Below are 10,084 nucleotides of genomic sequence, written 5' to 3'. Positions count from 1 at the left end.
CTGCAAATAAGGCCATATTTCGATTCCGAATGAATCGGAATGAGCACTGATGATGATCATTCAGAATCGAAATATGGCCTTATATGCAGCATGAATTCGAAAAATAAGTTTATTTTGAATTTTAATAAACTAAACGTTCACCAAAAAACTTTAGTGAGAAAAATCGAAAAAACGAACTACAAACATATTAACGCCAAACATTCGGTAGAATTTATAGAATATTGTATATATATATATATATATATATATATATATATATATATATTTATATATATATATACCAAAGATGCTATGTTGTAGAAAATAAGTCTATGAATTCTCTACATGATTTTAAGTTGTAGATATTATGTAGCTATTAGGGATGTATGGTCTAATTATTTCGTTTAACATTTTTGCAATGAGGTATATGATAGACCGTAGTTTGCCCATTTCAGCTTTTGACCCAATGGTATACCCCTAGAACCCAGCACGCCATTTTTTTTAATTTTTTTTCATTCCACTTCTATTCTATTTTTGACTGCTTTTTCCGATCCACTTTCCTCGCTTAGCATATCACCTAGATAACAAAAAAAAACTCCATTCATTCAAATTTTCTAGGTTTCCTAGGTGCCCAGTGCCACCCTTTCGCTTAGTAGTATCATTCAACTTGTATCGTTTACAAACAAATTTCTTGCTTTTGTTGAGGTCTTCTTTTAAACACCTGCATCATTTTTAGGCCCATTTATCACAGTTTACACTTAGTATTTAATTTCCTCCAACTCCTTTACCACACATAGCACAGGAGAATTTACCACGTTCAAGAATTTCTGCATCCTCTCCTCTTCACATAACCTTAGTCTTATTAACCCTCATCTTTAAACTCTTTATTTCCATGTAAATTTTCCGCACTGAAAACTTTTCTTTCAGTTTTTCCTCACTCTCCGCCATAAGAACTAGGTCATCAGTCTATGAAATCTCCCATGGCAACCCAATTTTTATTTTCCTACTAGTTATTTTCACTACTCTAATAAAATGTAGAGGGCTTAGCGCCGAGCCCTAATGTAAACCCACCTGTCCACCAACCATCTACCCCGTTTTTGTTAGTGCTAATCTAACCAATTCCTTTGAAACCTAATCACAAACTTCTTCCAGATCTACAAAAGCATAATAAGGAGTTTACTTCTTGACTCTGAGCTTTTCTTGCATTTGTCTAACAATAGTACTCTTCCATGGACAAAAACCAAAGTACATTATGTCATTATTACATTCACAGTATTTTTCAATAATTTGATTGCTCTATAAGATCCACTGTTTAAAGGGTTTCCTGAAATTTTGTATATTAGAAAGATTATACTTTTTTTAAATCTTTTAGGATTTCTTTTAACCTAATTACGATATTGAACAAATCAGTCAACCATATTTTACATTGTTACATTATTATCTAAATATCTTTATAACGTTCTTTATATTTTCATCCATTGATTTAAAGCAGCCATCTTCGCCACAAAGGCTGTTTATACTTTTCACACAACGTACACATGTGTTTACGTAAACGTGCAAGCCCTGCATCATATACGCTGAGTATAGGATAGCCATTAAGGTGTTTGATTCAGCGCGCATTTGAACCTCTGAGCCTTCTCGCGAACAACTTACTTCGTCTACCCATTTATCGACCTTGGAAGAATGGACGGTTGGGTTGGCCGGGGGTCGGCTACCCGGATGAACCTGCAGAAACTGCAGAATTCGAACCCGGGTTGTGAGAGTAGTAGACGGACACGCTAACCACTCTGACACTAGACCTCTATGTCTTACTAAAGTGTTTAAAATGCATCGCTTTGTAATAAAAACAAATCGTGAACGTGAAGCAAATTCAACTTTTTGCGAGAGCCACGGATGAGACAAATTTGGCTTTTTCTGTTCATTATCAAGTTAGTCCTATTCATAAACAAAATTTTTGTTATTTTTTGCATTTTTGTTTAAATATCTACATTGACAATCTTTTGTTGACAATTATTTGTCATCATCAGTGTTGAATACGGTTGTGGTTTTATGTGTCTGTTCATATAGGTTTAAAGTGATTTTGTTACTGCGTGTCGTCATAAAGTGGCTTTGTTCGACTTCTGACTCAAAACCATATTCAACATTAACTGTGACAAATGATTGTCGAAAAAAAGCTTCTTATGTTAGAAGGTACACAAAAATGCAAAAAATGAATAAAAATGTTGTTTTCTGAACTGGACAAATTTGAAAATGAACTGAAATTTGTCGTACGAAAAATTGGAAAACTCAGTTGCAAATTGAACAATGACTGCAATGCAGTGATATTTTTAAACAAATGCATATCAGATAGTCTCAAACCTATATATATATATATATATATATATATATATATAGAATATATATATATATGATATATATGATATTAAACCTATATATATATATATATATATATATATATATACAGAATATATATATATATGATATATATGATATTATTATTATTATTATTATTATTGAAACATTTATGAAGCGCTAATTAAAGGAATCTCAAAAGGATTAAAGGAATTCTAAATATGTTTCTAAAAAACAGTCTTGTTTTGGTTTAGTTTTAAACCATTGTTTTGCATCCACTTATTGACCCCAGACAAACATTTAACCAGTTTGTCCAATTCTGATTTAAAAGAATCTGGCCTGCTCGTAACAATAATTTGCAAGTCGTCCGCAAAAGCATGACCTGAAAAACCAAATGATTCTATTATTTTTAGTACTTCAGATGTATAGATCAGGAACAGAATAGGACCTAGAATCGAACCTTGTGGCACACCAGACAGCATAACATTAACCTCAGACAATTTACCACCGAATGATACCTGTTGTGATCTACCTACCAGATACGACTCAAACCACCTCAGAACAGCACCAGAGATTCCAAAACTGCAACGTAGTCTTGTTAAAAGTACTTTGTGATTTACGCAATCAAATGCGGATGACATATCAAGAAAGACTAGCATTGCCACATTTTGTTCATCAATTGCCCCGTACACTTCTGAGAAAACTTGCAAAAGAGCAGTTTCTGACGAATGGTACTGACGGAATCCAGATTGATATTTCGGCAATAAATTGTTATTGTTCAAGTAACTGAGTGTTTGCCTGGCAACCACACGTTCGATAATTTTGGATAGGAAAGACAGATTAGAAATTGGTCTGTAGTTCCCAACATCATTTTCGTCTAGATTATGTTTCTTCAGCAGCGGAGTTATGATAGCATGCTGCAGCCAGAAGGAAACTGTCCCACATTTAAACTGCTGTTTATCAGGCTTGCCAAAAATGGTGCGAATAGTTTTATAAACTTCTTTAATACGTGGGTAGGTATTACATCTTGTTGACACGACTTTGTAGGTGAATTTTGAACTAACTGTATTACCTCCTCTTCAGAAACCATAGAAAACGTTGAGAACAAACTATTACTGACACCTGATTGGAATTCTGCCAGGCTCGGTTGAGCATCATTGTTGACACTATCTCTCAGCTTGCTTAACTTTTCATTGAAATAGCACATAAATCGATCAGGTGTTAGTTCATCCATATCCGAGCAGGATTTATCGTTACGACCCCTACAGAGAATGCTGTTCACAACCCACCAAAGATTTTTTGGTTTCATCTTATTTTCATCAACAACTTTTGTCTAATACTGACGACGTTTTTTAGAGAAAAGTTCCGATTTATTCTTCAACGCAGTCTTCCATTCATCTTGATGAATCAACTGTGAACTTTTTCTGTATCTTCTTTCCATTTTTCTGCACAAACGCTTGGCCAACCTGCAATCATTATCAAACCACGGAGCCATACGAACGTTATTGGCGGTCACTGCACGAATAGGGACAACTTTATCAGCAATAGATTTTAACTCGTTGTTAAATAAATGCAATTCCTTGTCTACCTCATTGCCTTGACATGATTTGGAGAGTGGAGATTCAAGCACAAGTTTGATGAAGTCATCAACATTCATCTGATTCCACATTTTAGAAACTTTTTTAATTCCAACCAAATATCCTCGAGTCATCGACAGTTCAGACCAAATAAAACTATGATCAGAATAAATTCCACTTGGATGGACTAAACAATCATGAACTGGAAAATCCTCGGTGGTTACTATCAAGTCTAGTGTACCACCACGTAAATGTGTTGGTGCCTTTACACGATCGATGAGTTGAAAATTATCAAAGATTTCATTTAAATTAGCAGCATGAGGATCATTCGTCTTTTCAACGTGCACATTGAAGTCCCCGGTTAAAACAATTCGAGAACTGAGTACTGTAATGTTTTCCAGAATAGAAATCAGTTCTTTAAAAAATAATCCAGACAGCTGTGCAGAACCCGGTCTGTAAATAGCGAGCAAAATAAACTCCTGACTATTAACTGTGAACCTGACCGCCAAAACTTCAAATGTGGTAACTGTAGGTAAGGCTATTTTTTTACATTTCAAACATAGACGAAAAAATATTATCAATCCACCATGGAGAGGGTCGTGATCTCTTACACAATCTACAAAGCGGTAACCGGGAGGAGCAGATAACGCAATGGAGGGATTTTCTGATGAACCATGCCATGATTCAGTAACAACAAAAATATCCAAACCATCACTGATCAAATCATAAATGATGTTGTACTTTGAGCCAATCGATCTTATATTTAGTAAACCCAATTTCATTTTAACCACACAAAAGTTATTATTAGTCCGATCATTTTTGATTCCACCAATATTTCTACCAACAGCACCACCTTTCATTACATTGTTATTACCTACTTTTTTAAAGTCATTAAAACCACCACTTTCATTACAATCATTACCGGCACCATTTGTTATTACGCAATCACTACCATCATCTTTACCACAATCATTTTTTCCAATAACGTTCAGATCGCTTCCAGTACCACAGACCATCGAATAACCACCACCATCAAGACCATGACCATCATTACAACAACCAAAATTAACATTACCATTTAAGTCATTGCCAGTGCCTTTCATCATTAAACATTTATTACCGTCGAGAGATGAATCCAAATAATCGTTACCAATAACCCCAAGCGTCAGACTGAGAACACCAAAATCTTCACCACCAACAACATTACTATTATTATTCAAATTAAAACTAACATCTTTTATGTTAAAACTGCCACCACCATCTTTACCACTAACTCTATCACTTGCACTAATATGACCATAATTTTTAAAATCATTAACATTACAATTTGATATCGAATATTTTCTAATATCATCACCACGGCCATCATCATACCCACAAGCATTACCAACAAAACTACTACTACCAATACTCTTTGTCGTCAGAAAGTCACCATGAACGCCATCATCACCACCAACATCATTAGTATTCGTCAGTTGAATAACTTGGTCTGCCTCTGAGTTACCGGAAATTTCACCACCCTCCATTTGCCAACCTGACCTCTTACACGGTATAAAAAACCCTTGTCAGAAGCTTCCAATGCCCTAGCCTCCTTTATCTTTGACCTTAGTTCCTTTCTCTGCTCTGGAGAGAGATCGTGACTGAGTCCGATGCGACCCAGGCTGGCGTCAAGCGATTTTAATTTAGAGACGTTTTTAACTATCATGTTTTTTATGTCAACACTATCCATTTTCAAAAGCAGCGGTCGAGTATGATCGTCTGATTTTTTCCGAGTCTAGTTAGATGAACTAGGTTAGCATCAACAACATTATTAGACAGGTGTTTCAGAATTTTCATGACGTCCACCCGATCACTGCCACTCTCAGGCAAATGAAACATAATTAGATTATTTTCTCTTTCTTTGATTTGTTTAGCATCATTTATTGTCGCTTGGACTGTTTTTACTTCAGCCTTTATATCATCAGTGTGTCTTTTAATCCCGTGACTGACGATATCTGCAAATGATACTTTCATATCATTCTTCAAGGTGTTCAATTCACCACGAAAAACATCAGAGCTCTCAAGTTTATTTAACTTTTCTTTGTTACTTTCTATTACTGCGTTGATATTCTCGAGCTCTGACTTTATATTTGCATTCAAATCGTTCAATGTGCTGAGTTTGTTGAAAACATCTTTTCTGAGAGAATCTACAGAGCTGGTCAACTTTTTAATGTTAGGTCCTAGACTTGAGCATCTATCACAGAACCATCTGAGGTTGGTGCTGGAATCCAAGAGGTTGCAAACCTCTTCAGGAATTGAAACGCAGTTCGCATGCGCAAAGAACTCACACTGAGAACATTTAACAGCCTTCCCCTGACCTTTCGCCTCTGAACATTGCAAACATTTATTTTTATTCATTTTCACCAAAAAACAGTTTAACTTTCAATTTATAATATTGAACGTTAGAATATAAGTTAATGTTCGTACACAACACTCCTTATGCGTTGACGACAAAAAATTATATTCAACTAGTTTAAAAAGTGTGTCCTTTAAAGCTCGATATAAATATCACAAAAATTACAAAAACGCAGAGAAAATCAAATACGGCTAAACCCAACGTAGCGAAAAAAAATATGTATATATACATGTATATATATATATACATATATATATATTGTCATATACATATACATACATACATTGTCTATATATAATAAATGAGTGTCGTCTCTCTGTTTTTGCTGCATTATATTTTTTCCGTTTAAAAAGTTTAATTTAGAGCTGTTTTTGCTCTTTTTTTTCGGAAGTTGAAAATTTGTTTTAATTTATTTTCAGGATAGTATTTAATATAGTTTTAGTTTCAAATATTTCTTTATTTTCGTTATTTATTGGTCTGTTTAAAAATTTGTTGAAAATTTATGTTGTCACGTGATATTCTTGGATATTCAATCTGTGTATACATACGCTAAAGAGTTGTTTCAAGTTGGGATGATTGTTGTTTTCTGTTTCAAGCTCACCTGGACGACGAACAAACACAACAATCAAATTATTATGGCTTCAAATTGTACGAAAACAAAATGTTTGAAATCAGGTAAAGAAAATTTGCGATACATTCAATGTTTTTTGTGTGAAAATAGTTTTCACATAAAATGTGTTGGTTTGAGTAATGAAGCTTTCGAAGTGACACGTGGTTTCGATAGTTTTAAATGGTTTTGTGATATTTGCCTGAAGAAGTTATGCAACTCTCTCTAAAATAGTCAGTGACAACAATGATGAAATCAACTCAAAAGTCGAAAAAATTAATGAAATGAACGGTTTGCTAAAAAATGAACTTAAATTGATAAAAGAGATGTTGAACAATAACAGTGCAAAATTAGATTGTCTTAATAAACCTGATAGCAAGTTATCTGCCAAGATCAGCACACTCAAAAGGGATTTGAAATCTTCTTTTGCTACTGTTGTCGGCCAAGAAGTAAAGAAAAACATCGAATTTGAAAATTGGAATCAAAAATTTTACATTCTGCAACAACCGGCAGCAGTCACTTAAATTATATTTCTAAATTATATCCAGAGGTGTCAAAAAACAGATTACATTTCAACATGCTTTGCGATATTTGTAAGCAGCGAAATTTATCTTTTGCCTCAGTCACAGACATTGTCAACGTTTTAAAAGATACTAACGGACACAATTTGAATAAAATGCTAGAAGAACTTTCATGACTTATTAGAATATTTCTTACAATTCCTGTGACAACATGCAGCTCAGAAAGATCGTTTTCGGTTTTTCGGCGCTTAAAAATTTATTTGCGTTCAACAATCAATCAGCTAAGATTAAACCATTTGGCCATACTACATTGCTATAAAAAAGCGCCACAATCTATCAATTGAGGACTTATACAAAGAATTTACTTCTCGGAATGATTTGCGCAGAAAATCGTTTGCAACATGACTGTATCTAAACTAGATTTTTTAATGTTCGGGATATTTAAAAATAGAATTTTACTATTTACATTATATTGTTTAAACTTTTGACTTTTAAATTGATTAAAAATTAAAAAGAAGTTTAAATTACAGTTTGACTAAAAATAATAAAAATAAAAATTTGGTATCTTTTGAGCCCCCCAATAATTTGAACAACTCGCCAGTTATATATAATATATATAGTTATTAATAAATGCATTTGTATAGCGCCTATTAAAAGAAATCTCACAGGCACTCTCAAAATCCAGTAACAATAAATTAAAGAAATAAGATAAAGATACTTGTATAAGATAAAAATAGCGGGTAAATGAAAAAAATTAAGTCAAATTAACAAATCATAAATTTAAAGTTTGCAAATAAAACATGACACTAGTTCCATATCATCGTTTCACATCAGAACATGTCCTGGCATTGACATCGGCATTTCTGGTGCTGCCACTTTTGCTGTTGTTATTGAAAACCCAATTCCTAACCTGAACATAATCAGGCCAAGAACTTGATCTTTCAACTATTTCCGCATACTTCTCATCTACACACAACCGGAATAACGAAGAAGAGTGGGTTTCATCAAGTTTTATTTTGTCATCTCTCCTCTTGAATACAGGGTAGCAAGACAAAACTTTAACATAAATTGATTCAAGGTGGTCAACAACATTAAATGCACAAGTCTTTGAAATATTACCAATGTGATAAAATGTTTTCCGATATACAACTTTACTAGCTGATATTTTATATTGCGTAGGCCTATGAGGTTCAACAGTGGTCTTTGATATTGCATGACAACATGGACTTGTATTAGTTGATAGTAAAATGTTTCTTCTTTTCTTGCGTCTGACTGTTATGAAATTTTCACCATCATTGTTACCTTCTTCAGCAATGTCAGACAAGTTATCAGCGCATACATCACTGCACAGTGCACACAATACTGTTCACCTTTTTTTGGACATCACTCAGTGTATTGCCATGCTCTTCAAAAAATTCCAGAACGTCCGGACTATTTTGATTAACACTTTTTTGCAACCTCACCTGTTCAGCTGACAATTTCTCGAATCTAATGTCACAATTTGTAACTTTTCACAAGTCGTCAGCAAGAAAAAAGGGAAATTTGTCTTCGACTTTAGTTTCAAAAATTAACCGACATATACTAAAAAATTCGTCCCACATTATATTCTTGTCAACGTCTTCGGAAAACTCCGGCAGGCTGAGCGATAATGTGCTGGCTTCATGCTGCAAAAACTTTGCACTTTTTTTACGTATCAACTTCAAAAAATTTGCAAAGAGAAGTTTTCATTTCCTTTTCATTTATCTGGTTTTGAAAGTACCAAATATAACACAATAACGTATCAATTACGTATTTTTTATCGCTTTTAACCTCGACAATTATTCCTTCCGCCATTTTCCAAAGACAATCTATGTATGTATATGACAATATATATATATATATATATATATATATATATATATATATATATATATATATATATATATATATATATACACACACAATTATTTATAAAGATCACTGCGTTTTCGGCATTACTCAACTTGTAGTTGAGTTTCTCATTTTTCTAACGAGACTTTTATCATCTTGATGAAGTTTATTAAAGGTTAAACAAAAAACTTTTAATAATTGAAATTTTTGACAAAACATTATTAATAACGTTATTACTACAGAAAAGCTCTTTTCGGCATCAACTGCCATCATCAGTGTAGTTATATGGTATTGTTCGGTCTTTGTATCATTGTTTTCTCAACGACTTTGATTGTAACTTAATTAGAATAAAAGTTAATCATGTGTTTCATTGTTGGAAGAATTTTGGTATTAATAATGTCGAAAACGCAGTGATCTTTATAAATAATTGTATTTATGATAGTATAAACCCATTATATATATATATATATATATATATATATATATATATATTTATATTTATTTGTATATATATATTTATATATATATATATATTTATTAATGACTTTGTTAAGGGTGGCCTCTCCACAAGTTTATTTTAAACTTATTCGGTCCTCTATAATGAAAATAAAAATAAATAAATAAATATATATTTATATATATATTACAGTATTCTATAAATTCTACCGAATGTTTGGCGTTAATATGTTTGTAGTTCGTTTTTTCAATTTTTCTCACTAAAGTTTTTTGATGAACGTTTAATTTATTAAAATTCAAAATAAACTTATTTTCCAAGTCATGCTGC

At 32.9% G+C, this 10,084-nt stretch overlaps 4 protein-coding genes across 4 annotated transcripts; 1 reads left to right on the top strand and 3 right to left on the bottom strand.

Moving 5' to 3' along the window:
* Window positions 1-330: 330 nt before the first annotated feature.
* HELRODRAFT_181244 (hypothetical protein) lies at window positions 331-5,434 on the bottom strand (the record flags this gene model as incomplete). Its single annotated transcript, XM_009030493.1, has 3 exons — window positions 331-456; window positions 1,633-1,893; window positions 4,112-5,434. 3 exons carry the CDS (start codon window positions 5,432-5,434, stop codon window positions 331-333), a joined length of 1,710 nt encoding a protein of 569 aa, XP_009028741.1.
* Window positions 5,435-5,639: 205 nt separating this feature from the next.
* HELRODRAFT_181243 (hypothetical protein) lies at window positions 5,640-6,305 on the bottom strand (the record flags this gene model as incomplete). Its single annotated transcript, XM_009030492.1, has 1 exon — window positions 5,640-6,305. One exon carries the CDS (start codon window positions 6,303-6,305, stop codon window positions 5,640-5,642), a length of 666 nt encoding a protein of 221 aa, XP_009028740.1.
* A 1,308-nt stretch (window positions 6,306-7,613) lies between these two features.
* On the top strand, window positions 7,614-7,775 carry HELRODRAFT_89245 (hypothetical protein; the record flags this gene model as incomplete). The annotated part of the gene is made up of 1 exon (XM_009030466.1): window positions 7,614-7,775. A coding segment is annotated over one exon (162 nt), but the record flags the coding sequence as incomplete, so codon positions are not given.
* Window positions 7,776-8,248: 473 nt separating this feature from the next.
* Window positions 8,249-9,264, bottom strand: HELRODRAFT_181242 (hypothetical protein; the record flags this gene model as incomplete). Its single annotated transcript, XM_009030491.1, has 3 exons — window positions 8,249-8,632; window positions 8,802-8,894; window positions 9,241-9,264. 3 exons carry the CDS (start codon window positions 9,262-9,264, stop codon window positions 8,249-8,251), a joined length of 501 nt encoding a protein of 166 aa, XP_009028739.1.
* Between the last annotated feature and the right edge of the window lie 820 nt (window positions 9,265-10,084).

This window comes from Helobdella robusta, assembly GCF_000326865.2.
Source record: "Helobdella robusta unplaced genomic scaffold HELROscaffold_69, whole genome shotgun sequence".
Lineage (NCBI taxonomy): Eukaryota > Metazoa > Annelida > Clitellata > Rhynchobdellida > Glossiphoniidae > Helobdella > Helobdella robusta.
This window is presented reverse-complemented; position numbering and strand designations above follow the sequence as displayed.